Raw genomic sequence first — 26,773 nt, 5'->3', positions numbered from 1 at the left:
CAGGGTACTGGAACTAGATAACCCCTTCAAGGTCCTTTGCAATGCAAGCCAGTCCGTAATTCTGAAATCTGAGCCATTTTCTATGACCTCTCAGAGATACTCATTGCTGACTCCATCACTGCCAGCTAATCCCAGGTGGATTTCTGCAGCCCCTCTAGCTTGTGTCATGCCCTGCTCATTGCAGGCTGCTCCTGGGCTGCTTTGAGATTGTGCTGCTTGCACACAGCTTCAGCTTCCTCTTCTTGCTTCTCCTGGTGCTCTGTCTTGCACTGTGTCTCAATTGCCTGAACATCTCTCTTTGCAGGCTGGACAGCAGGCATGGCCTGGAGGGCTTTGTCCTCGGATAGACGCCTTTTTGGGGTGTTTTGCTTCCCCCAGTGTGATGGGAGTGAAATGAAGAGCTCATTTTACAGCAGTGTTAATGGCTACACCTGGTTTGTAGCCATGATGCACATCCCAGGGGGACAGGCAGTCAGACTGCCAGATTTTTTTTTAATCAGGACAGCATGCACACCAGAAGGCACAGCAGAGATGGTGTGCTCCTGCTGAGCAGCTCTCCCTACCAAAGCATCCCTGCCCTCAAGGTTTTCCCACTTGGGCCACTGATGTGAGAATGGGAGGTGGAAAGGGCAGCATGGGAGGTGGAAAGGGCAGTGCTGGACTGCCAGGGACAGTGCAGATTGCAGTCATTTTGCTGTTTCCAGGGTTAGACAGCTTCTTGCATCTTGCCCTGTTCTGGAGAAATGTCAAATGTTTTTTCACAAGAGATGACTCTATCTCATCTGCCTTAAGAGAGCAGCCTTGAAAGTCCTTGCAACTCCATTTACCTGCCCTGTTTTATTACTTTAATTCACCCCAGTCTCCATCTCAGGAGCAGGCACCTTGCTGGTCCTGCCTGAGCTGCTTTTGCCCCCCACCCTGTGGCTGCTGCTCCGTGGCCTCGGCACTGCTTTCCTCCTTTGCTTCCAAACTTTCCTTTTACCACACGCAAAAAATTTCATCTAAACCAAACATCCTGTCTGTGTTGGGTATAGACTATCCAAATTCCTTTAATCTGCTGAAAAAAGTCCCAGCATTGATGTTTTTTGTAGACTGGAAATGTGGAGCCCAGCGGCTGACGCTCTTTCTCGCTGTCAGCGCTCTGCTTTCCCCCTTCTCAGAGGTGTAACAGAGCATCCTGCCCTTAGGGAGGGATGCCTGTGCTGATCCAGTCCTGATGTTGTCACTTCTGACAGCCACTTCCATGTGAAATTCCTAGGGGGAGGTGGGGGGGGCTGGGGAGAAGACACTAGAGCTCCGGGAGCTGGCAAGCAGACAAGCACTGCCTGCGAAATAATAGCCAGCCCATCGTGCTGCTGCTCAGGAGTTGGCTCCTGGGCTGAGCCATCAGCAGCCAGTGGATTGTGCTGTGGGGTGTGCAGGAGCTGCTGCCCACTCCAGGGATGGATCTTGTCCTCCAAAGGGTGCCGTGCACGCAGCCACTGCTGCTCTTTTCATCTCCTGCCTGGCTGCTTGGAAACCGGCTCTCCCTGCCCATGCCCTGCCTCTAGGTTTTGTGCCTCCAAAGCTGAAAATTAGATTTTTAAAACATTATGTTTTACTGGAGCTGTAAAATGCCAAAAGCTGGGGGTGAGGCAGGAGGAAAGAGCTGTATTTTAAGGAATGCTTTCCCCAGAAAGCAGCTGTCTCAAAATGCCTCCGCTAAGAGCCACCTTAAACTCGAGGGTCCTTTCTGGGTTAGCACAAATTGCTGTGCAGTTGTGAGGAAAGCAAGGAGGGAAGAGGTGCAGCATATCTTGGCTTGCTGTCCCAGGAGGATGCTGCTGGCAGCCACCTGGATGCTGGGGTCATCAGAGGCAGCGCAGGAGATCAGCTGTTTCCTCTCCACAATCACTTCTGGCTCATGGCTATTTAAAAGAGTTTTATTTTGTATCCGACACAACTGAGAATTGCCTGGAGCTTGAGGGGCTCCAGTGTGGCTGTAAAAGCCACTTCCAGTCAGATGGGAGCTCTCAGAGGAGTGAGTAAGGGCAGTTTTCCCTTCCAACAGGCAGGATGGCATCCCCTGCCCATGTGTCTCCTGGTCACCCAGCTGTGATGTGGGTGGTGGTGACACTGCATCCCAGTGGTACTGTGTATTCCACCTCTGCTGGAGCCCATAGTGCAAGGATCTCCACTGGCTTTCTTGAACCAGAGCTGAGCCTAACAGAGCCCCCGTGTGAGCTCTGCAGTTATTTTACAGCTGTGTCAACAGAGGCACAGACATTTCCAGCATGAGGAGAGACAGATTCGAGGTCCCACTCTGCTGTGGGGTGCATTTGGGTGCTGGATGCAAAGTTGGCTCATCTCAGTACAGCTTCAGGATTAAACAAGGTGAAGTAAGGGTAAGTTATCAGCAGTTTGGGAGCATCAGGGCTTTGAGTACTTCTCCTGTTGTAAATGGGAAGATGTTTCAGATGAGCTTCATATTTCCAGAGTCACACCATAATAAACCCCAAGGGACTTAGACTTTGCTGGTTGATGTGGGTAGGAGGCTGTGAAGCCATTTTTGAGCAGTGGATGTGCCAGGACCTGACCTGGGCTTGTCCCTTCCTGCTGGTGGCAATGCTGGCAGCGTGTTGAGCTTGCACAGTGGAGCATCACTTTGTAAAGCAGCGGCACCTATGTGGGATTTTATGCACCTGTGCAGGTTTTATTTCCTCCTTTATTTAATGATTTAATGTTCTTGGCATGTGGCTCCTTCCCCAGGCTGACAGGGATGCAAGCAGGATGTCAAGGTGGCTCTTGGATCTCACATTAGGCCACATTAGTGTGTGCTGTAGATTCTGTTTCCTGTGAATTTGCACACAGCGGGAGGACGAGCAGGAAGGCTGCTTCTTGCTGGCAGGCTTCCCAGATATTCTTGGCATTGCAGATCTATACTTGCATCGTCGCTGTGGCCCTGTTTTAACAGAAAACAGAAAGTGCTGTGGTAACAGGAAGGCACAACCTTGGTGAGTACCAGCTCGGCGACAGCAGCAGCACCAGCACAAACGCCGTCTGCCACTTCAGCACGGGGGCTGTGTCCCTGTCCCTGTCCTGTCCTGTCCTGTCCTGTCCTCTTCCCTCAGTCCCCTCTGCCCTTCCCTAATGGCCACAGGCACAGGTCAAGCAGCTCCTTGCTGTGCTCATGGAACACATCCAGCTGGTGCAGGGCTGGCTGGGTCCAGGTGGTGTGGTGCTGCCCAGTCTGTGTTCATCTGCCCTGAGCTGTGTTGTTCTTTACTGGACTCCCATGAGGAGCTGCCCCCATGTCTCCAGGAGTTCCAGCAGCTCTTTCCAAGGATATGTAGTTGCTGGCAGGTCGTGGCTTTGTGATACCAGTGCAATTGGAAGAGGAGGCAGGCAGAGCAGGTCTGTCCGTGGGAAGCAGTGCTGGAGATGAGTGTACTGAGGCGGGGAGAAGAATGAACTGGTGCACCAGCAGTGGGTGTAGGACTGGGACACATCCCTGCCCCCACCTTGCAGTGAAAAGACATCACAGCTCCTCCTCATGGGGCTGGGTGCTGCACCCAGAACAGCCAGCACTGTGAGGGAGCAATTCCAGCAAAGGGAGAAAATCCCTCCAGGAGCAGTCTCTGCTGCAATGTGGAGCACAGTAGCCTGAGGAAAGGTGGCCAGGCTGGCCTGGCAGCAGGGTGGCATGATGCAGATGTCCCAGCTATGCCTGGACGTCACCTCTCCCTGTCCCTGGGGAGTGCTGGCTGGCAGCCAGGCTGTATCCTTGCAGCTCCCAGCCCAGGGAGGGCTTCCCGAGGCTGTGTTCTCAGTGTGTACTCGATGAACCAGCACACTTTGTTCTTGAGTGGTGAGATTGGACTTCCTTTCTTCGGTCGGCGACGCAGGCTGGCTGTTGACTCATCAGCTGCTTCCCTTGGGCTTTGCTGCAGAAGGGGCAGGCAGGATTCTGCAGCAGTTTGAGTAGCTTCTGGAGCAGAGCTTTTTTTTTTTTTGTAACATAATCCTTTTTTTTTTTTTTTCTTATTTTTCCCTGTTTTTTTTTTCCCTTCCCTCCAGCTCATCATGAAAAATGTGTGAGTTTGGAGCTTGCAGATGGCATGCTGGCGATTTTACAAAGGGCTATTTCTTGGGTTGGTTATCCCCATTCTGTGGCTGCCTGCCCTTAAGTATGCCTGTGTTCTGGTATGCTCCAGAAATACATGTACACTTCCCTCAGAGACTGTGCTCTGATCAAAAGAAGTGAAAATCCCAGTTGCCCTAGAGTTAAATGTTTTGATCACAAGCCCTGGGCCATGTGTGGGGAGAGGAAGGCTCCCTGCCTGCCCATTCCTGGGGACCCTCACAGCTGGCTATGGGGAGGATGGGCTGGCCAGTGGCACTGATCCAGGACTGCAAAATAATCCTAGTGATGTGACATCAGTGAGTTTTGTCTCCAGCTTTGCCAGTGGGAGAGGGAGGTTTCCAGTCAGATCTGCTCAGGCAACCCTTGTCTCTGGGGAGGGATGGGCTGTGCACAGGGTGGTCTGTCCTGCCAGTGCTTCAGGTATCTGCTTTGGGATGGGATGAATCAGAGGCAGCAGAGGGTCTGGGCCATGCAGAAGGTGGTGCTGGTGCTGCAGAAGGTGGTGCTGGTGCTGCAGAAGGTTGTTGGCTCGCGCCCACTGCCTGCGACTGCTTTGCAAAGGAGTAAGTGTGATTTACTCTGCCTGTTACTTGTCATCGTTTCTGGTTTACTCTCTGCTTGACAAGTTCTTGTGTGGGCTTTCAGCAAGTCCTCACCTTTATTAGTTTGCTATGGGAAATGTGTTAATCCAGCCTGTTCTTACCTCATTCTGAGCCACTTGGACTTTTATTTTGAATGTTTGCTAATCCTCCCAGTGGATGCCTGTGGTTTATACTGGATCAAGCACACAGAAAGTCAAGTGTACTTCAGCAGCAAATGTATAGAATGAGAGAGCTTTATTTCCTGCTGCTCTGTAACAAGGTTTACAGCTCTTGGGGCTGACTCTGGTTTGGTACAGCCTTGGGAGCCTCCCCATCTCACTCCATTGCCTCTGCTCTCCACCCAGAACCATGCATTTAGCGTGTAGCCAGGCAAACCCCAGCAGCTCTGATTGCTGGGCTTGCAACCGCAGCACTAATGAAATCATCTCTTAGTGATTTAGTGCACCTAGGGTCCCCCTTTGAACAGTGCAAGGAACTATTACTTCTGAGTGCTCTCCAGAGTGATGAGAGGAGCAGGATAGCCCAGCAGCAGGAATAGCTGCTCAGTTCTTGGTGTTGCTATGGGTAATCCCGTTGAATTTAGGTGAAGTGTTGCTGGAAAGTGAGCATCACTATGTTGCCAGGACCTTGGGGAGGTGGAAGAGAGCTGGTGGGTGGTTTCTTTCAGTGCACTTGGAGAAGATCTAGAAAATCTGATCTAGTTGAAGGTGTTCCTGCTGGTGGCATGGGGCTTGGATTAGGTGACCTTTAAAAGTCCCTTCCAATTCAAAACCATTCTGGGGTTTCATGAAGTGCACCCAAACAAGCCTAGCTGCACGTGGATGGTGAAAGAGGCAGATGGATCCCTCCTTGTTTTCTGGGATGGGCTGTGTGCTGCCTTGAGTGATTCAGTGTCAGATCTCTTCTCACGTGTTTCAGGATTCAGCGTTAGTTCAGTGATCCAGAACACATTAAAAGAGTCTGGATGCTGCCTTTTCAAATTCCTCAAAGCTTTGCTTTCACTGGGCTGGATTTCTTTAAGGAGACCCATGCAAAGACACTGTGCTGGTGGATGGGAATTGTCATCTTGTGCCTGTGTCTGTTTTGAGCTTTCCCATACTCAGCTCTGTAAGTGTCAGGAGGATTTGTCCAGTTCTTGATCTGCCATGGCTCATGCTAAGAGCATGGCAGGTGCAGAGCTGCCACCGTTGCTCATGTCTTCTGTTTCTGGTTTCCATCAGTAGGTGGATACAAAGGCAAGTGGAGCTGTTTTCATTACTGAAGCAATTATGGAAACATTATCTGGCTGGGAAAATTAATTCCAGATGCTTTAATGTTAGTAGCTTGGCTTAAGTTACATAAAGAAGCAACATACTTTTTGTCTTTTTATATCCAGAAAACACACACTCAAGTGTCCATGGTTTCTTTAGCAGCAATTCCAAGACATATATTGCTTAAATGGAAATGAGCAGAATACTGGCAGCCTGCAGGCGGGGTTTGGAGAAGGTTTCTGTGTGACATGGGTCCCTGAAGGGCCACCAGGTGGGTCAGTGATGCTCTGGGTCAAGGGGGAAAGCAACACCTGTGGGTTCTGGGGCTGGCTCTGTCCTGCTTGCCTTCACTGAGAAGGTGCTGTGTGAGCATCCTCTGCAGCTGCCCTGGAACTGGAGGCTCCTGCATTTTGTTGTGTTTCAGAGCCAGGAGAGCAGCACAGTCTGTGTCCCCTCCCAGCAGCAGTCCCCCTGCTGCCTTTAACACCACTTCTGCAGCTGAATAGCACAGAGAGAAAAGGGGGAAAGGAATATGGAGAGGATCCTTGCACAGCATCAGAAATTATGTGTGTATTTTGCTCTCAGCCCAGACACTGCTTTTGTCTAGTCAACCAGAAAAACATCTGCGTTTTGTTGTTCCAATCAGCCCACCAGCAAACCACTGCCCAGCCATTGCTGTGTCCCTGCAGCTGTGGTTTTCCTCTGACAGAAGTTGTGGAGATGAACCCAGCTGTGCTATGGTGCTCTCCTCTGCCTTGGGAAAGTAGTCACTGCTCTGCACCTGAATTCTTCTGTAGCAGGTCCCTACTCCCATCTACATCAAAATGATTCTCTGGGCACTGAATCAGAGTTGCAACTTAAATAATTCATTTGTTGAGCTAAATCTCTGTGAGATTTAGGCTGGAATATAAACATGAGAAAGACAGGGACATCAGCATTGGTCTTTCTCTAGTCTGCTGGGTATCAGGCTTTTTATGTGGTGATAAACAGCTCAGAAATGGAATTGGAAAAGCTGTCTGGGTTTCACAAGATGGCTGTTTAGTGCCTCCTGTTCACTTGTTTTCCTCTTTTTATCACATCAAAGAAGAGTGAATCACTTTCTCCTTAGAGGATTATGTTATTCCAGGGGCCTGGATGGACCCACTATGGTTACAGGTTGTTACAGAAGGAGATTTCAGATGGAGGGGGAACAACTAAGCATTTTTCTTACTGCACCTGCTAATTGTAATTGGGAGCCTCAGCTGTATTTCTGTAAAACTTCCAGAACCTGCCTATGTAAATCCTAAACTACCAGCAGCTCAGGAGGGGCCACTCTACTCCATCCTTAACGTTCTGCACAGAAATGGGATTGTCACAGGGGGAATTCCAAGCCCAAAGAGAGAGCCCTTGGATGGTCCAGGAGCTGGAAGGAGTTTGATGTGCTGGCAGCAAGGCTGTGCTCTGCAGAGCTGTGCTGCTCACAGACCAGACACTCCCGATGGCTGGGGATGTGTTAAAAGCTGATAATGAAAATTTCTAATATTCACTGACCAGCACTGAGTGTCAGAATTCAGCTGGGAGGGACAATGGCGGCAGCTGAAGGGATGGTGGGCGTAGCTGTGCCGCTCTGTCCTGGGCTGGTCCCTGCCTGGCAGAGCACAGCAGAATCCCTGAGACTCGCCGAGGTCGAGGTCCCTGACGCATCCTGTGGTCCCTGACGCATCTCCAGCGCAGGAGGATGGGGAGTGCAGCCTGCACAGCCACCCAGGCATTACGTCACCTGGAGCTGCACTCACTGGCTGCTGGTACCCGAGGGCAGGACGCTGCTGCAAGCAGCATTAACCCCTTCCTGAACAGCCTCAGTGCCACAAAGGCACCTCTGCAGAGCTGAGCGTTAGCCACCGATGTCTGTGCGGTCAGGAGGGGTGTTTTGGGCACAGCTGCTCCTGTTACCAGAGCTTGGTGGATCCTTCTGGGGCCAAATTCAGCTGCTCTGTTCTCTCAGTGCAGCGGCAAAAAGCGAGATGGAGCTTCATGGCTGAACTACACATGTAACTGCCTGTGCAGGTTTTTGGGACGAGCGCTTAAAGGAAGGTTTAGGTTATAGCAAAGGGCAGTGCCAGCCCAGCCACCCACTGTGGCAGTGGGGACAAACTGCTTGGTGGCACTGAGCTGCTTGCTCAAGCATGGATGTACACAGGAAGGGTTGATGTTAAGTTCCCTCCACCAACCATTTTGGCTAGGAATGTGCTTGTTACAGCCCCTGCCATGAAGATAGCCTACAAATGGTGCAAAATGGGTGGCAGAGCAGGCCATCAGCCATCACAGATTCCTCTTCCTGTGGCTGCTCTGTTGATGTATGTATGATGAATTTTCATGGATTTTCAGAAGCTGTTGCCAAATCTTGAGGGGGTTTTGGCTCCAGCAGCCAATAAGGAAATACTGCAAATCGTTTATTTTCTGCACAAAGTGGTCCCAGCGGTGCCATCTCATTCTGCTCAGGTTCTTGTTTGTTTTAAAATAAAAGGGTTTGGTGACAGTGGCCTGTTGAGATACACTGTCACCGCTCTCCTCCCTCTCTGGGACCAGCTGCCTCCAGCCCTCTCTTCTCCATCACACCAGGAGGGTGTGTTGACAGACTCTGAGTACCTGTGGTCCTCCCTGCAGGGTCCAGGGGCTCTGGTCTCAGGTGGCTTATGCCAGGGGTGACAGCAGGGTGCCCATAGGGCTCTGAACTCTCTGTGCTGGTGACCAGGGTGCTCCAGATGTTACCTGGAGTATCTTCAGCCAAGGAGAGGAGGGGTGAAGTGCACAGGTACCTGTTAGCACCAACACCTGGATCCTAAAGGCACTTGTAGGCTCATCCAGCTGGTCAGGCCAGCTTGCTCACAGGTCTGAACATCAGGCCAGTTAATTTAAAACCTAAACATGTATTATCTTCTTGGCATTCTCTTTCATCTTTGAACCCTGCTTTGGGAGTATAGTGTTTGGCTCATGGTTTTATAGCCTTTACTAGAAGCCATAAAAATGCAAGAAGTAACATGGTCAGTAAATCTGGGTGTGGGTATGCTGAGGGTCACAAACCCTTGTGTGTGGGCTGTGGCTCATTATTGTGACCATCCACCACTATCTCCAACCCCATCCTTCACCCTTATACCCCCAGGCACTTATTCTAACTTAAATTCTGCTCTGCTGTTGAGAGGCAATAGCATCTATAAAATCTGTTAGCTTAAGTTCATAAGAAAATGGGGCATCTGGTCCAAATGGCCTGCTAGATGCTATTTTAATAAACAGAAAGTGAAAATCATCCCTTTAAATTGCCCTTTTAAAGCTGTTGTGTGCCACAGGAGAATTCCCACATAAGCAGAGCTGGCAGTAGGAGCAGTATCAGCATTGACTGGAGGTTGCTGGCAGAGCTATCTTTCCACTGACTTTCCTAAGCTGACTTATTTAGGGACATTAGACAAGACTAATTTAGACTAGAATGGAGGTAAAGAAAAGATGACTGACTACAGCCTTTGTTGTAATAAAATTAAGTATTTTTAAATGAGAAACACTATGCAGGATTAATTATTTCTATCTGATATATTAAATGGGAGCATATAGAAAAAAATGCCTTCTCCCTTCAGCCAAGTGAAGCATTCAGTTTACAGAGATGAATAACCATGGGAATTTGCTGAGTATATTTTATTACTGTGTAATCTTCTCCAGGGATAGATGTGATCCTCAAGAGTGTTGGGGTCCACTTACTCCTTTTCCTCAAGTGCCCTTGAGACGCACTTTCAGACTAATGGCCTCAGGTTTGTTGTGATTTTCAGGTTGATCCAAATTTTCAGCCCTTTGTTTAAGTGAGCTTTTGACTGATACAGGATTTTAAAAAAACATGGTGTCTCTGGCTGGCTGGATAAATAAAGGAGTAAATGCTCCCCCTGTGTAATTTAGCTTCTGTGAGTGGTCTGGCTCTTGGTGGAGGCTTTGCCTCTGTGGTTCTTTGCCATGATGGTGCAGGGAAATTTGGGTGGGTTGGTGGCTCGTGTGCAGACTCCTCATCACCCAGCCTGGGTATTTCTTTGTCTACTGAACAGCTGTTTGGAAATATGGTTTCCCAATGGATTAAGACTTGTCCCTGAACAAAAGGGGAGCCCTGATGATGTCCCCAGCTCTAGGAGCCCAGCAGGAGATGGATAGACACTGATGAGGGCAGCCTCTGTGCTTTGTTCCCTTTTTCTTGCTATGTCTCCACTGCAGTGTTTGGACGGCACAAAGCTTGCAACTTTTTGGGCTCCAGTTTCTTGAAGCTGTTGGAGATGGGGAAGGGTGCCCAGCTTTCTGTATTGCTGTGAGGCAGGGCATGGTGTTTCTCAAGGGAGTGCTCTCTTGTCTTAAACTGTAGGATCTCCTCCTTCCTAAGTTCCTCTTAGCCTAAGGCAGGCACTGTTTCTGTAGTCACTGATCTTTATATCTCAACACCAGGAAGCCCTTTGCAGGTGTGTTAGCATGTGTCAGGAAGGAGTGGGTTGCTTTTTAGGAACGTGATTTTATCCACCAAAGCAAATCCAGGAGTCAGGGGGAGGCTCTGCACCTCTGGGCATTTCATCCTGCTTGGTCTTCCCAGAAGCTTGGGATGCCTCATGTGAGCCTCAGCATCTGGCAGCCTCCAGCTCCCCTCAGGGTGGGAGGAATGTTCATGGGAACTGGCACAGGCTGTCTTGGGGTTTGCTGAATTGTTTTCAAGCCATAAAGCCCTTGTGTTTAACTGAGTGCTCCAGATGAGTCAGGGTGTTTATCTGGACCAGGCTTCCAGCAGGTCTTCATAGGGTTATACAAGCTTCTCACTGTATAAAAAATAATTTAGCAGCTATTTCAGTTTCTTCATTTCTGACCTTTTTAGTTTTCTGGTATTTGAAATGGTGAGAAAATGGCACAAACATGTCCCAGCATCCCCAAGCCTGAATTAACTCCAGGGGATCCCAGCCCATGCTGCCAGATCACCATGGGGTTATGGGGAGGAAACTCAAAATTTAGTGATCCTCTTAAGAAGATACTTTCCATATTAATACTTATTCCTTGTAGGAAAGTGGCTGCTGAGTGCTGCAGCACCTGATCATCGCCCCCTGATCCCTGTGTTCCCAGATGGGGAGAGGCACCTGCCAGCACTGCACTGGCATGTTTCAAACCTTTTAGCAGAGTGATGGTGAGCTTGTTAAATGTTTGTATCTTCATTACCTTGATCTTCATTGTCAGTGGCGTGGTCAGAGGCAAAATATCACTCTATAAGTGCCAGTTCCCATTAAACCAAAGCAAACTGCAGTTAATTACAGTGTCAGAAAAAGCTGGACATGGATGCTGGTGGAGCTGTTGACATCCGTGAGTCCCCAAGCTCCCTGTGATCTCTGCATCACCAGGGACTCTGCAAAGCCAGGACCTGAGGGTCTAAACATGCATCCAGGTTTTGGGGGGGCAGGGGGGAGGGTTTGGGAGCATGGCTGGCTGGGGAGGCAGGTGGACTCAAGGGGAGAGTCACTTGTCTCCTGTCTCTGAGCATCAGGTTCAGCAAAACTTCTCCATAAGATGTCTGCAGAAAGGAGGTGGAGGCTGTGTGCCCAGGCTCAGGCAGGTGCTGTGTCCCACACACCACACTTGGTGGGCAGTATCATATGCACTGTGTGAGACAGGTAACCCCAAGGGATTGCTCCAGTCACGTCAGCATCCTTATCACACCCAGTGCATTTCAGTGCTGTCAATACAGTAAATGACCCGTTCAGGATACTCCTTTGATACATACACAGAGCATAAATCTTTGCAATTTTATGCTGGGGTAAAAATAGCAGCTCTTTCCTCCTGCCATCCCGAGCATCCATGGCTGGCTCGGTGTCAGAGCATCACCTGTTGCAGGGACTGAGCATCTTGTGTAATTCAGCTTTATGAAGGCTTATGGCCCTGACCTCATGCCTGCTCGGGCAGCTCTTCCCAACAGAAGCATTCATTTCAGGTGGAGGATTGTTTTTTTTCTCTCCCATAACAAGGCTGTGCCCAGCCTGGCTGCTCCCACACCAAGGTTCTGTTTCTGTGCAGGGCTGATCTGGACTTGGGCTCATGGGAAGAAGAGGTTCAGTCTGACATGAACCAATGCACATTGCAGCAGCAGCTCCTGCTTTATTTTTTGTTACTAGCATCTTCCAGTGGCTAAAGGGGTTACAAGAAAGGCTGGACAGGGACTTCTAGATGGGTATGTAGTGACTAGACAGGAGGGAGTAGCTTTGAACTGACAGAGAGCAGATTTAGATTAGATATTAGGGAGAAATTCTTCCCTGTGAGAGTGATGAGGCCCTGCACAGGTTGCCCAGAGAAGCTGTTGACTGCTCCATCCCTGGAAGTGTCCAGGGCCAGGCTGGATGGGACTTGGAGCAATCTGGGATAGTGGAAGTTGTCCCAGCCCATGGCAGGGAGGGTTGGAACTGGATGATCTTTAAGACTCCCTCAAAACCCATCTATTCTGCGATTCTCTGATTTTAGGGGTTTGGGAGCTCCTTAGGTGCCAATCCTGAAGCTGTGGATGGAGCATGCCTAGTTTCAGTGTTAATTACTGCTGTCTGCATTAAAGATGTCAGTGAATCCCCAGATTACAGTGAGATTGTTTTAAAATGTGGGAACTGAGAGCTGTCCTTCCATGTGGACACTTTTTAGTTCTTGACCTTAAATTTGGAGATGTACTCAGGACATTGGGCCACACCTTTATTTGCAATTTACTGGTGGGGAAAATAAAGCAAAAAATGTAATAAGACCCCATTTCTTGATGTTTCCCTCTCTGAGCCATAAATTGTTGCTTCTCCTGCTGGTGGCTCTGGAGGTACCTCCAGTGTTTGTAACTACAGAGGACAGCAATTAAACTACCTGTCTGGGTCTGTAGAAACTCCAGGTTCATTTTCCTACCCTGCCACAGATTTCCTTCCTGACCTTGGGCAAGGCAGGTAGGGTCTCATTCCCAAGGACAGCCGGGCTCAAGTGTCTCTCCTTGGCACACACAGACCCTGGAGCATCTGGTACCACAATTCATCTGGTTATGTGATGGACACCGTGGCTTTGCCCCAGACACATCACAGAGCACAAGGCACTCGGTGCTCTGACATTAGCTTACATAGCAGGACAGAAGGCAGATAAAAGTCTTCCAGAGATCAGCAGCCTTCCCAGCTGGCACTGGTGCAAGAGCAGGGCTGGGTCCTCCAGCTTTGCATGGGAAGAAGCTATTTGGAAGGGGCTGGTGTGCTGCAGCGAGTTAATGTTTGGTTGCTGTTTCTTTGCAGCACCTTTCTGGCTTGATATCTGTGCCAGGAAGTGGATTCCAGGGGAGGAAATGTGAGCTGTGCAAATACTGCAGCAAGTTCCAGTTCCCAACTTCACTGAGATCTGTCAGCTGGCACCACAGGCTGCTTCTCATTTCCAGCTTGTCCTCTGCTTGCATGTCATTAGGCATGACACTGTTGATATGTGCATGGCAAGTATGCATATTGCTGCAGAGTTGCCAAGGAAAGGCAGAAGAGCTGACAGCCAGCTCCTGGTCGCTCTCTCTGTGGGGAGTTTGCAGCAGATGAGGCAGCTCCTCTCCCCATCCCTGTGGTTGTGATTAGAGAGCACTGAGGACAAATCTCCCAGGCCACCATGGGATGTTCTCCAGTGCCAAGTGTGCCAAAGTGCTGCCCAGCATGGTGTGGATGTGGCACTGCAGTGTACAGCACACTGGAGGTGTTGACGGAGGGGTTAATGGCTGGGGGGCTTGTTATCAGTACCTGGACCATCATCTCCATTGCACCTTGTTTTTCTCATGCAAAGAGTTAACTTCTGTAGATGGATGGGAACACTGATGCTGTAGGTGCTCTGCTGGGGCTGTCTGTTAGTGCTGGCCCATGGGCTGACTTCAGGGCCAGTGGCTTTGCTTTCCTTCACAGACTCGGCTACCCAGTGTGGTCTCACCCTCTGGCAAGAAACAGAATATTTTTCTGAGTTGTAGCTCTTTCTTAACCTCCCCTTCTTTTCTTCCAGGATCATCCCCCAGCTGGAGAACTCACTTTCACAGGTTTCACCGAGCAGCCTGCCTGGCTCTGATATTTCAGAAGCTACAAGGACTTACTTGCAAGGAATGAGCCGCTATGACTTGGACGAGCTCGATACCTGCTGGTTGGAACTTGTTAACATGGAGCTTAAGGAGATGGGTGAGTACTGCTGGTTTTTCTTTTCTTTCTGGCACGGGTGTCCCACAGTGGGCATTCAGGCTTTTTAAGTAAGCATGTGGAACTAAAGGCCTTGAAGAAGAAATGTCAGAAATGCTGGTCCTTACTGTTTTGTGTTCCAGGCATCTCTAGATACCACAGCATAACACTGCCTGCATCACTGCTGTTATATCACTGCACATTCTTCAGATCCTCTAGTGGATTTTGGTCGAATCCAAGTACCTGAGCTTGGAATTTGACCATTGGCAATAGTGCTTAGCATGATCTGCTGGGCAAATTTGTTGGCACAGACCTGTGGATGTGTAGTCCTGCCTGACTGTGGAGGGATTTTCCAGTCCTTGTTAGGGAAGGGTTGCTTCCTTATCTCTGCAGGTAGGAATAAGACCTCAATAAAGCATTCAGCTTATGAGGTCAGCTTGTAGGCTCAAGGGTGCCTACATGAAGGGTTAGTCCTGGTGGCAAAGGCCTTTCAAGAGTGGGAAAAAGGATTTTACCAGGTGCTTGAGCAGATGGGATAGTGCGCTGCTGAGCAGGGGGGTTGTGCTGGCTCTCACAGGCATCTGGTTGAGGGCTGCAGCAGGATTCAGGATGAGGTCAGAAAGATACAGTTCTATGAGCTTGCATGGAGCACAAGCGAGCTCAGAAGTTGGCCATGACATTGACTGATCTTGGTTTTGGAAGATCTGTCCTTCTGGTGTACTCATGACTTACAAGGAGGTTCTGTTACCATGCTTTTGAGAAAGTTGTAGAAGCTGCCTTCACAGTTTGTCTGATTATCTGGTATAGTATTATATACACATATATATATGCATATTGGATTTCCCATGATCTCAACACTGTGGAGCCTATAGCATCACAGAGAAATCACAAGCCACTTTTGCCCTCATTAGCTGGTCCTGCTAGCAGCCTCAGCTCTGTCATTAGCTCATGCAGGTTTTGAGGCGCTGGCAGCTACAGTGAAGTCCTTGGGCAGAACAGAGGGTGCTGCTAGATAAAGCCAAGTGTCTCAGTCCTGCTCAAGTACCTTGCAGAGGATCCATTCTTCCTCACCCTGCACAGCTGCTGCTGCTGCTGCATCAAGAAACCACCTTCTACCACACTGGGCATGATTCTGACCTCACTGTGCCTTCACTGTATTCCCTGCTACATTTCCCCTGCCATCTCAACCACTGCATGGCCATCAGAAGTGTCTCTGGGCTCCAGAGAAGGGTTGTCTCTATTTCCACTTCCCGTTGTGTGTAAGTCTCTAGAAATGAAGTGGGCAGAGATTTGTCTTCTTCAGCTCAGTTGGATTAAACTTGCCTTACTTTATTATTTCTTCAAAGTATTAGGTTTCAAATGCAGTTCAAATACTGTGGATACAGCTTCAGCCCAATAGATTCTGGTATCTTGCACCTTCCCCCAGTCCTCCCAACTTCTATAGAAGTGCAAGGGCTGGTACATTTTTTCTGGTGACTTGGAAAGGAAAAGATGTGGCTTTAATTAGTACCCCATCCCTGATGCAGTGGGGAGCTGGGGGGTTTGGCAGGATGGGAGCTGGTGCTCCTGGCTGCAGGACCACGGTCACATCATCCGTGGCAGCTGTGGAGCCTGGAAGTCATCGGGCTTTTTTGAGGGGATGCATCTTCCCACCCGTGGAGGTGATGGGGTTTGGGTGCTCATAGAGGAAAGCTGTTGTAGCGAATCTGTTACTGCTCAGCTCCTAGGCTGGGCCAGAGCAGGGGCTCTGCTCCCTCTGCGTCCCACATGGGAAAAGCCAGGGTTGGATTTGGGTGCCCTTCACCACCCAAGGCAGAGGATTGCTGCTGCCTGGGCTGGCCCAAAGGCACTCCATAAATAGCACTTTCTCCTTGACATTAATGACACTGCTAATGACTCGCTGAGATTTCCAAACCTGCTCTGCTAATCTCCAAGATCATTAACATGACTTAACTAGAGAACAGGCAGCTTCTCCTCCCATTCAGAGGAGTCAGGAGTTATCTTCCAGCATTAATTTGGGAGGTAGGCAGAAGTTTAAATTCCTCATGGGTGTTTGGCTGAACTGTTGTCACTGGGCTGTCCGGGGGCACAATATGTCATTCCCAAAATATTTAATGACAAAGAAGGATCCTGATCTCTGACTGGCTCCTGAGGATGTGCAGGGAGGAGAGCTGGAAAACACCTATGAGATCATCCAGCTCGCCTTTCATGGGTCCACTGTAGCACACAGCACATGCCTTTTCCAGTCCTTTTTAGGTCACCCCAGGGATAGAATTTTATCACCAAGATCAGATAAACCTCCAGATAGCTCCAGCTCTCTGCATTCTGCTGCTGACTCCTCTCCCAATTAAGTGGAATTGCTCCAGAAAGCAAAGGTTTTACATGAAAACCAAAAGTTTTAAACATAAAGCAGCTTTAAATAGTTTTAAACCCCCCAGTAAGATGCCTCAGTAGCTGTTGTTGTACTCGATGGAAATGTGCTGTTTAAAGAACCTTTTGTGTGCTAGAGATGAAGTCAGTATTTAGGCATGCCTAAGTGTTTTATTTGTTACTGCTGCAATATGAGATTATAAAAGAAGTGGATCTGAAGAAGACTGAATGAAGCCTGGAGCCAGATTAATGTCCATGCCACTCCAGGCAGCACAGGGCTGTCCTTTTAGACAGGAGCCATGCCATAAGTCTTCATTTTTATATTAACATTTTATGCTGTATTTTATGATCTCCACTAAATCCGAAGCTATTGTAAGAGTGGAGCTAGAGAGACTTCAAAGACCAAGGCTGAAAGATCCTTTTGCAGTGATCGGCGCTTAATAAACATATGGAAAATCCTCAAGAAATTGCTAAAATTGTTGTTGGAATCAATTTTGCTGAAGGCAGAGTCGAAGTTTCTAAGTATTCCCTTGACTTAATCCATATGGTGTATTCTGCTCACATATGCCCACCACAGCTTCTATCTTGGGAGCTGGAGGTGTTCCTGGTATTTTATGGCAGGAACATGCAAAGGTCACATGGATTGCTTTTGAAGCTCCGGGGGGAATTCATCACTGCATACTTGAGATATGTCTGTGTACTAATGAGATGATACCTCCCTCAGCAGAGGTGAGATTGGTCAAGTAGATGTGAAATACGCTGGAGTCAGTGGAGTACCCCAGGCAAATGTGCTCAGTGGAGCAGAGGCTGCTGTCAGTCCTGCTCCTCATAGAGTGGCTGCTTCCCTCCTTGACACTCCTGGGTGTCACATTCTGAGGCTGCTCCCATTCCACTGCATCCTTTTGGGATTCTAGGAGCCCCTTTTCCACCCTGAGGCAGCAAGTTGACACTCCCCAGCAGAGCCCATTTCCAAGCAGCTGCCACCCACCGTGTGTCTATGTCCTGCTGTGCAGGGCCACCCCAGGATAGAATTGTAGAATGGTTTGGTTTGGGAGGGACCTTAAAGCTCATCACATTCCAAACCCCCTGCCATGGGCAGGGACACCTTCCACTATCCCAGGTTTCTCCAAGCCCATCCAACCTGGCCTTGGACACTTCCAGGAAAGGGACAACCACAGCTTCTCTGGGCAACCTGTGCCAGGGCCTGCCCACCCTTGCAGGGAGGATTTTCTTCCTAATATCCAATCTCACTCTGCCCTCTGTCAGTTTGAAGCTATTCCCCTCTGTAAAACACCACAAGCCTCTGGAACAGAGCGTATTTAGCTCCTTAGAGATACAGATAATCAATACCATGTGTAAATGAATGTATTAATTGTTTGTATGTGATGTATTAATGTATAAATTGTCAGGGCTGGAGATCAGTGGTAGGCTCTTCAGACATTTTGCCTTCACATTTTCAGCACAATCTGTTTTTACATCAAGCAGCTGTTTTGCTGTTTCCATAAATTCCTGGCAGTAATTGCAGTAGTTTCCAGCACTACTCCAGATTTGCTGCTGATGGGGTGAGGAGGCTTTCATCAGGAGTGCTCTAGGACAGCCCTGTCAGAGCCAAGCATCACTTCAGAGAGGCAGCAGCTTCTAAAGTGGCTTCTGAAACATTTTGTCATCATCTTAAATTCGAGCAATAATTGATATCGGTGGGTGGCAGAAAGGGTGATAATTGGTTCCTGTAAATCTTTTAAGTGCATTAACAGGCTTTGTTTGTAACAAAATGTCTGGAGGTTTCACTGTGGATGCTCAGTTCACTGTTTGTGTACTGGTCACACTTTACATGCAGGGTCTGTTTATAAATAACATTGATAAAAGATTAATGTACAATTGCTGCATCTTCCAAGGGCTGTGTCTGTAGGTGGTGGGCTGGAGGTGGCTGTGGGGCTCCCAGGTGGTCTGCTGTGGTGTTCAGGTGGTTGGCTGTCCCTGCAGGATGCCCAGGGGGGCACTCAGCCCAGGGCAGGCTGGCTGGTGTCCCCATGAGTGCCAAAGCAGGCAAGTTTGAAGTGGCTTGCCTGGGGCGAGCTGGAGGGCCACTGAGCTGGAAGGAGATCTCTGGAGTGTGTGGTCCTGTACCGTGTGTGAACAGCCCATCCCATCAGGGACCTGTCATTCTTTCACCTCAGGTTTTCAAAGATAGTCAGAGACAAGCCTACATCATTTCACAATTGCTTTCCCTTTTTTAATCATAATTTTAAAAAGCAGTAGTTTTGCTTGTTTTTATATATATATATAAATATTTCCTGAAAAGTAGACTCCCAGGTTTATAGTCTGTGAATGAGTGGATGGCACAGCCTGCAGTCCTGATAGCTGTTTGTTCATGAGCTGTTTCTATCTCCAGGTATTCTCTACAGGGCGAAAGGATTGATTGTTTCAGTAAATTGATATTAGTGGAGCACAGTTCAGTTAGAAATAGGTTTCTATTTTGTGAAAGGTGGCTCTCCAGCTATTTTTTTCCTCCCCTTGCAATGAGTTGGCACGACAAGGAGTAGCTGAGAATTCATTTAGCAGAAGAATATTGCTCCTTCATGCCACATAAATTACGATATTACAGGAATAATTATAACGGAGGGCGATGTTGTATAAAGGAATGTGCCTGGTACTTCTCCCAGGCGCGGCGCTGTGGCTGCAGTGCCAGCCCAGTAATCCCAGTTCCTTTGGGGTGGAGTGTTAAAATTCTGTGTTTGAGGTGCTGAATGGGCAGCTGTAAGGGCTGAGCTGTGTGGAGTTGGGCTGAGACCCTTGGGAGCCCCCTGGGATGATGGGGGTGGCTGTGGAGCTGCAGGGGTCGTGGCAGACCCTGATGCAGCCACACAGGGAAGACTTTCTTGCTTGGAGCAAAGTTCCTTCTGGTTTTCTTTTCATGAATCAGATCTGGAGACTCCTGTAGTGCATCATCATCTGTCACCTCTTCCCCTCTATATCTGAAGCAAGTCCCATTTTCTGGTGCTTCCTTTAGCTGGGAATGTGCTACCCCACAGCATCCTGCCCTGTGCAAAGAGGGAACAGGGCACACATCTGAGATGCTGCGGGAGGCAGCATTCCCTGGATTACAGCCCTTCCCACTGTGGGGGGATACCGGGGTGTTCCAGGGAGGCTGGGTGGCCACATCAAAACCCATCATCATTAATGCACTCAGTGTTAATGGGGAAGGGGTGTGGGTGGCCTCCTGGAAGGGTGATGGGACATACTCCTCCTGTGTTGGTGTTTTGAATGTGGCTCCGAATAGCTGGGGATTATACTGGCACAGGATTGAAGCCTCACCTCTCCCTGTGTCCCTCCACACAGAAATTCTCAAGAAGTTTATGGTTATCACTGCTGTTCTCCGTGGAGGCTCAGGAAAGCTTTGTTTTCTTGCCTAAGACCTTGGCACACCTTAACCAGGTGAAAATACTGTTCTCTTGGTCAGCAGGTAGAGTCTGCTGACCTGATCATGGTCCCAGATGTGGACATCACTGGATTTGTTCATTGTAGCCAAGATCAGTTGTCTGCATCTTTACTTTCCTTCTCTGGGGACAATAATAGTGTCACTTGTGCATGTACTCAGGAAGTCTTTTGGTGGAGAAATTTTTGTTTGCTGTTCAGCTGGCCACGATCAATAAATAGAGAGTTTTTGCAGCCAAAAAGATGACAATTTTATGAATGGAGTTTAGTAGCACAAACTTCATATGATACAGAAGGAGATAAATGGAACACAAATGGAAAAAGCACTTCACCCCCAGGCCCCATTGTTTAGAGTTTCATAAACGATTAATCACTTCATCCCCATCAAGTGCAATTGTCAATTCAATAAGCTCCAAGGTATTTGGGATGACGCTTGGCAAATGCATTCCTAATGTAATTACACCTAAATGGAGTGTGAGAGCGCGTGTGTGTGTGCGGGAGGGATGGATCTATATTCCCATGTAATGCTGGAGCAGCTGCATGGCACACAGGCTGATAAGGGAACCCCGCCGAGCTGCTGCTCTCCCTCTGGCTCTGCCTTTCCTCTGGCACAGGAGTTTTGGGGTCAGCATGAACTTTCTTCCCAGGGTCAAACAGGTGATGGAAAATTCAGGAGGTGGGATGGGTGCTTGTTCTTTCCACTCGAGGTGAAGTGGAACGGTGGCAGTTCTGACCCTGGGCAAGGTCAGGTTCATGATTCCTGTGGAAAACCCCCTCCCTTTCCTTCCTCATGCTGCCTGCAGCTGCCTGCTCTCTGCCTGCCCTCTCCCATGAGCACAGGGCAGCTCTGGAAAGTGTGTGGGGAAAAGCACTGGGAGCACCTTGATCACTGTTTTGCTTTCTAGAGGATCAGAGCCTGAAATGTTGGGAGGAATGGAGTAGCTCCAGTCTGGCACTCCAGTGCCTAGGCTCATAGTCACAGATGGGGAGTTGAAACCCTGATCAAGAGGAGGATATTCTTGCTGGACTGGTTTAATACTCACATAAAGTCATGTTGAGCAAGTGCACCTCAGGTGGTGTGTTTGTAAAGGGTCTCAATTAAGGCAAAAATAATGCTCTGGCTTTCTCTGTGACATGCATGCAATTAAAGATCAAGGAGGGGTGGCTTTGAGTTGAAAGAGGATCGATTTAGATTACATATTGGGAAGAAATTTTTCCCTGTGAGGATGGGGAGGCCCTGGCACAGGTTACCCAGAGAAGCTGTGGCTGCACTGTCCCTGGAAGCGTTCAAGGGAACACTTGGATGGGGCTTGGAGCAGCCTGGGATAGTGGAAGCTGCCCCTGCCCAAGGCAGAGGGCTTGGAATGGGAAGATCTTTAAGGTCCCTTCCAACCCAGCCCATTCCATGTTTCCATGACATCCAACCAGAACTGTGCCAAGAGCAAGATGATGGCTCTACCCCAGCCCTGGTGCTCAGAACTCACTGTGCTAGTGCAGGATGCTTCACATTGCAGAGCTCCAGAGGCGCAGGCAGCCTGTGCCAGCCCGGGGCTGAGATCCCGCGCCCATTGCCGGGGCAATGGAATCAAACAGGTATCAGCAGGTTCCTTGGCATGTTGCAGCACAGCAGCCCGAGCTCTTGAAAGGGCTGTGATAGGGAACAGTGTTGTCTGTCTTAGATGGTATCTCAGACTCGACATAGACGTGTAAAATGCCAGGCTGGATGTTTGCAGAGACTTGTCAAGCCAAGGGAAATTGTGCCAGTGAAACATTGAAGAGCTTAAAAAGACAGACAATGGTGTGTTTGCTTGCCGAGCTCGCCTACGTGATGCTTTCCCCCTTGACAGAGTTTTTTCAGTTGATCAGTGGCTATGGGGGGAAAGATGCAGCCTTTACCAGCCCCATCCAGCCAGAGGTGCTGGGACCCCTGCAACCCCATCCCTGGGGGCTTTAGAGCAGCCCAGTGTTCAGCCCAGAGCAGGGACATCACACTGTGGCTTGAGACATGACCAGGATACCAAATTTTTCACTGAACAGTTCCTTATGGGTTCTTCAAGCCTTTTTTCTCTGTCTCTGCTCATAAATGAGGTATTTTCTTCCATTGCTTTGCATCAAGGAGGGGGACAGCAGTTTGGGTCAGGTTCCCCCACTGTCTGGCCAATTGTGGATATTCACACTAATGAACTACAAAGTCTGATTGTTTTGTATTGCATCCTGCTGGTACTTCTGTTGTCTCTGTGCCTTCTCCTCTGATGACATAGTGCTCGTTGGGAGGCAGGGTGTGATGGGAGCTTAACTCTGCCTCTAACCCTTCATGGAGAACCTCACTCCTGCTCCTGACAGATTTTATTCCTTGCCTGGAGTGACCTCACATTTCATTTGTGGCACCAGGATCTCTGTGCACAGGTGGGAGGCAGCACTTCTGGGACCAGCCTTCAGTGTGGCACCATTTTGGGGCTGCTGAGCTCCTGGCAGCAGCATGCCCCACCTAAAGGCAGCTGGGTATCCCACTCCTAGAGGCTGCTGCACTAAGAAACCCCTCCCGGTTATTAACCTTGTATTCCTGGTTGTCTCTGTGGAGAAAGCTCTGGTAAAGCATCTCTGCCACCTCTCTCCATTAAAGATCCTGGTATGGGGGGAATAAAAGACCCACCTGGGTCTGACCTCCTGATTTCACTAAACCCAAACACAAAAAACCCCTCATATATCCTCAGTTTCTGCCTTTGGCTTCAGTTTTACATTTCCGTTTAATTGGCCATAAAATGGTCAATTTTCAGTCTTAACAATTAAAGCACCGTTTTTGTGTTGCCAAAGCTTGTCTGAGCCCTCACTGTGGAAAGCATCTTTGCAAAACTTGTTTCCTTGAACATTTAAACTGTCAGCCCCAATTATCCGCATTGCTTCAGCTGAATGGGTTTCCTTCCTCTCAGCCAGCAGCAATATTTTGTTACTGTCTATGAAACATAGACTGCATCCCAAGTTAGGAGCAGCCGTTTTCCGAATCGCCGCTTTTACCGTTGCTGTGTATTTGCCTCTTGAGTTGCCATCTGAAATGCTCAGCCCCTGGCAAAACGCTCCCTGAAGGTGGGTGGGCGCCTGTGCCGGAGCTGCATCAGTGGCTTTGCCTTCATGCTCTGCCTTCTGCCTTGCAGAAAAGCCTGAGCTGGATGAGATCACCCTGGAGCGAGTGCTGGAGGAGCTGGAGACCATGTGCTACGAGAACATGAATATCGCCATCGAGACCGAGGAGGGCTTGGGCATCGAGTACGACGAGGATGTGGTGTGTGACGTGTGCCGCTCGCCAGAGGGGGAGGATGGCAATGAGATGGTGTTTTGTGACAAGTGCAACGTCTGCGTGCACCAGGTGAGCCCCTGAGGGCGGGGTGGCAGCGCTTGGCTGTGCTCATCACCCTCGCGTACCCTCCTCTGGCTTCCTCCCATCCCCACCCATCCCTTCCTCTGGGCTGCTGGATCCTCTGAGCTTTCCTCGTGGATCCCAAGTGCAGCTCCAGAGGTGTGGGGATAGCAGTGGGGTCTTGGATAGCTGGCAGACAGCAAACCTTTTTTGCTTTTCTTACTTTTTTTAGCCCCAACCATCTATAAGTGCCCACAGAAACACACAACCAGAGGTTGAAGTGCCCCTTCCTCCTTATTCTCTGGTCTCTGTGATATTTTATTTTATGTCTCCCTCATCCTTTAATATGCTTACTTCTCTTTACTGCATTTATTATCCAGTGGGATCTTCAGCACCCTCAGGTGACCAGCAGTGTGTGCAAGACTTAGCTGGTGGCTGGGTGGGATGTGGGTCTGCAGTCCTGTGCTTGCACAGACCCCCCCAGCTTCCTCCTCATCCTCTGCTTTATCTGGGGAGTGGTTGGACCTTCCAGCTCCAGCACTGCAGTCTCACATGGCGAGGTTTCTGTCCTAGCTTCCCCACTGGGTGAGCGTGGGATTTCATTTTATTTTGCTGCCTGGAGGAAAATAAATTTTATTTTTAGAATTGAATGCAAATGCTTCAGGCTCTTGCTGGGGGGAGTCTATGGGCCTCCTGCTTTTGGGGAAACCTTGACAAGGGGAAGGCAGCCACATGAGAGTGTCCTGGGTCCCTTGTGGACCCAGGGAGGTTTTACTGGCCGTGCTTCAAGGGGAAGCGCTGTGTGGTGATGGGATGGCAGTAGCAGCACCTGGGCTTCAGCCTCTGTGTGAACGGTTTTGGGTTTTTTTAGTTCTAACAAGAGCCGTTTGCTCATCTTTTGGGCAGCTTTTCCATCAGTGCTTCCTGGAGGTGGGAGAGCACTGGAAATATCTGTAGGAGGTGGGTGTTTTGAATGGTTTCCATCAGTGAATCAGATTCCACAAAATACCAGAATGATTCAGGGTTGTGTTCAGGGTATTTTTTATGTCTTGGGTTCTTTTTTAACAAGCCCAAGTGGCAATGTCAGGCTGTGAGCTGGCGTGAGCCACAGCAGGGACTCAGGGGGAGCTGTGGCACTGTGTGTTCTCCATTTTAAGCAGCAGCCCCACTGCTGCAGAAGGGGACACAGCAGTCTGGATTTCAAGGCTGTTGAAAGAAAAGAGGGATTTTCAGTTGTTTGCAGGGAGTAAAGTCCAGCCCTAAGCCCTATACCAGCCCATAAGATGCCCATGATTTAATCTCTGCCCCGATTTACACCCTAAGCCTCTAAGTCCAGAGGCACAGTGCAGGGTGTTACGTGGCATCGTGGTTATCTAACCTGCACTGTGCCTTTGCCAGCGCCACGTCCAAAACCTTCTGGGAATGATGCTTTCCTGAGAGCATATGGGTGCTGGTGCCATGGGCTTCACCAGAGCCATGCCTTGTCCTCCTGCATGCCATCAGGAAGGGGCTCAAGACACTCGGTGGTGGGTCATGGTGCCAGGTGATATCTTTGTGCTCACTCCATATGCATAACACAGGCCATGAGGCTTGCTATTAATTCCTAAAGTCAAGCTTTTAGAAAGCACATGCAGTTGTCCTTTTAAAATTGTCAGCGAGGTGGAACCGTGTTACCCGCTGTTAAATCACAGTTCATTGCTCTCACAGTGACAACATCACATTTCTGTTTAGCATGGGAATGATCCACCTTCAGTTTCCAGCCACCATGCCATGGGCCTGTCATCACTGAATTCCCTTTCCCTGGTGTGGGCACATGGCTGAACCTGCCCTCTTTTCCGTGGACCACACCAAGCTTGTCTATGGCTTGGCATCCTCCCTGGATTTTTGGCATCTTGTTCTCAGTGATGTTGCACCCCAGATAGATGCAGCAATAAAAATAGCTGTGCTGCTCCTACTCAGCATTCCTCTGGCTTCATGTTTCTGGAGCACCTTCTGCCTCTGGTGCTGCACTTGGAAGAGTGTGTTTAGCTGATAATGCACCTTGTTTCTAGAGCTGTACCTTGTCTGGGACAGAAGCCCTGTATTTTCTTCTCAGGAGCAGAATTGCACCTTCAGCTGCTCTAAAATCACTAGAAATAAATAACCAAGATCTAAGAGTCTGCTAGAGATGGGCACCTGGTCATAATTCCTGCTTTCCCCTGGATTTCGAGATGAGTCTGCCAGTTCATTCTGCTGCTAGTACATACCAGGCTGATTCTTGACTGGTACTAAATCACATGTTTTATAAAACATGTTCCAGAAATGATTTATCTGTCAGATTTGGAGGCACTATGAAACACAGTAAGTCTCCTTTGAACTGTGTAGACTTGAAGCAATAATATTTCCTCTCTTAATTCTTTGTTATCCCAATAATCTGTTCACAAAGTGGCTTTTTCCACTTGGAAACCACTATCAGTCAATTTGTGATTTGGGGCAACCTAAAATCATGTTGTAGTCTGTTCTGGGCCGGTAAAGACTGATGGCTGACTTTTGCCATGCTCACACATCTCCATGTGCCCCCTCTGTTCCAGTTTCCCATCCACAGCACTGTCACTTGCATCAGCACTGACCTGCATCAGCAGGAGATAAAACTATTCTTTTTGGGGGGTAAACTTCAAGAAGTGGAGCTGATGAATGCCCAGGCTCAATTTGCAGCCACCAGTGCTGGGAGTCCGTGTCAGCACTGGCTGCTTACCTTCTGTAGGGATGTCAGAGCAGCCAGATGTAGAATTAATTACATCTCCTCACTTTAAATAGGGACACAGCCCTGTGTTAGTGCCCAAGGCAGTGTGTCGCCCTCTGAAAACCCTTTAAGTGGGAGTTATCAGGACCTGACAGTTAAAAACTGTCTAGTTTTAGTAGTAGCTGTTTAATACAGTCATAAATTATGGTTGAAGTGGAAAGTATTTATCATTATGTGATACGGCTTATCATTTGGCTCTTCCCCAAGTACAGAAGAGAAATATTTATGAAACACTTTGGCTTCTCGGTGTCCTGTGTTACCACAGCAGGTCAGGGAGCTCCATGGGCAGCCCAGGTCCTTCAGTTCTCACTCTCTTGGCTGGAGACTTGTCTGTGCCCCCTTTATATGTGTCATCCTTAAGACTTACTATCCTTTTTGGTTCCTCCCATCTCATTTACATTCATGACTCTTGTCTTCCCTTTTTTACCTTTCTGTAGTTATTTTTGCTTCCCCTTTGGGCCGTGCTGGGCCTGTAACCAGTGCGGTCGACTTTCTCAATCATGGGCTTGTGGCTTTTCAGCCCTCAGTGACCTCAGAAGATTTCTCTGCATAGCATTTCTTACTTTTCCAAGTCATTGTGGGTCAGGAACGGGCAGTATATGAGCGGGCAGATGTCTGCACCACAGAGCTGCTGCTGGTGGAGGCTCTGCCCCACCAAGCCTGGAGCCAG

The 26,773-nt window shown here is 49.0% G+C and overlaps 1 protein-coding gene across 3 annotated transcripts in view; it reads left to right on the top strand.

Annotated features, from left to right (window-relative positions):
• JADE2 (jade family PHD finger 2) overlaps window positions 1–26,773 on the top strand; it is a 72,530-nt gene that overhangs the window by 23,393 nt on the left and 22,364 nt on the right. For all 3 annotated transcript variants that reach the window (XM_005523505.3, XM_088063491.1, XM_014253173.2), the window contains exons 5-6: window positions 13,995–14,164; window positions 23,119–23,330. In XM_005523505.3, the coding sequence (XP_005523562.2) occupies window positions 13,995–14,164; window positions 23,119–23,330 (382 nt within the window). The remainder of the gene's footprint in view (window positions 1–13,994; window positions 14,165–23,118; window positions 23,331–26,773) is intronic.

This window comes from Pseudopodoces humilis, chromosome 17 (genome assembly GCF_049639895.1).
Source record: "Pseudopodoces humilis isolate 2021_Gansu_Grassland_sample_001 chromosome 17, ASM4963989v1, whole genome shotgun sequence".
NCBI classification, from domain to species: Eukaryota; Metazoa; Chordata; class Aves; order Passeriformes; family Paridae; genus Pseudopodoces; species Pseudopodoces humilis.
The sequence above is the reverse complement of the archived record's forward strand: the minus strand, read 5'-3'. Positions and strand labels throughout refer to the sequence as shown.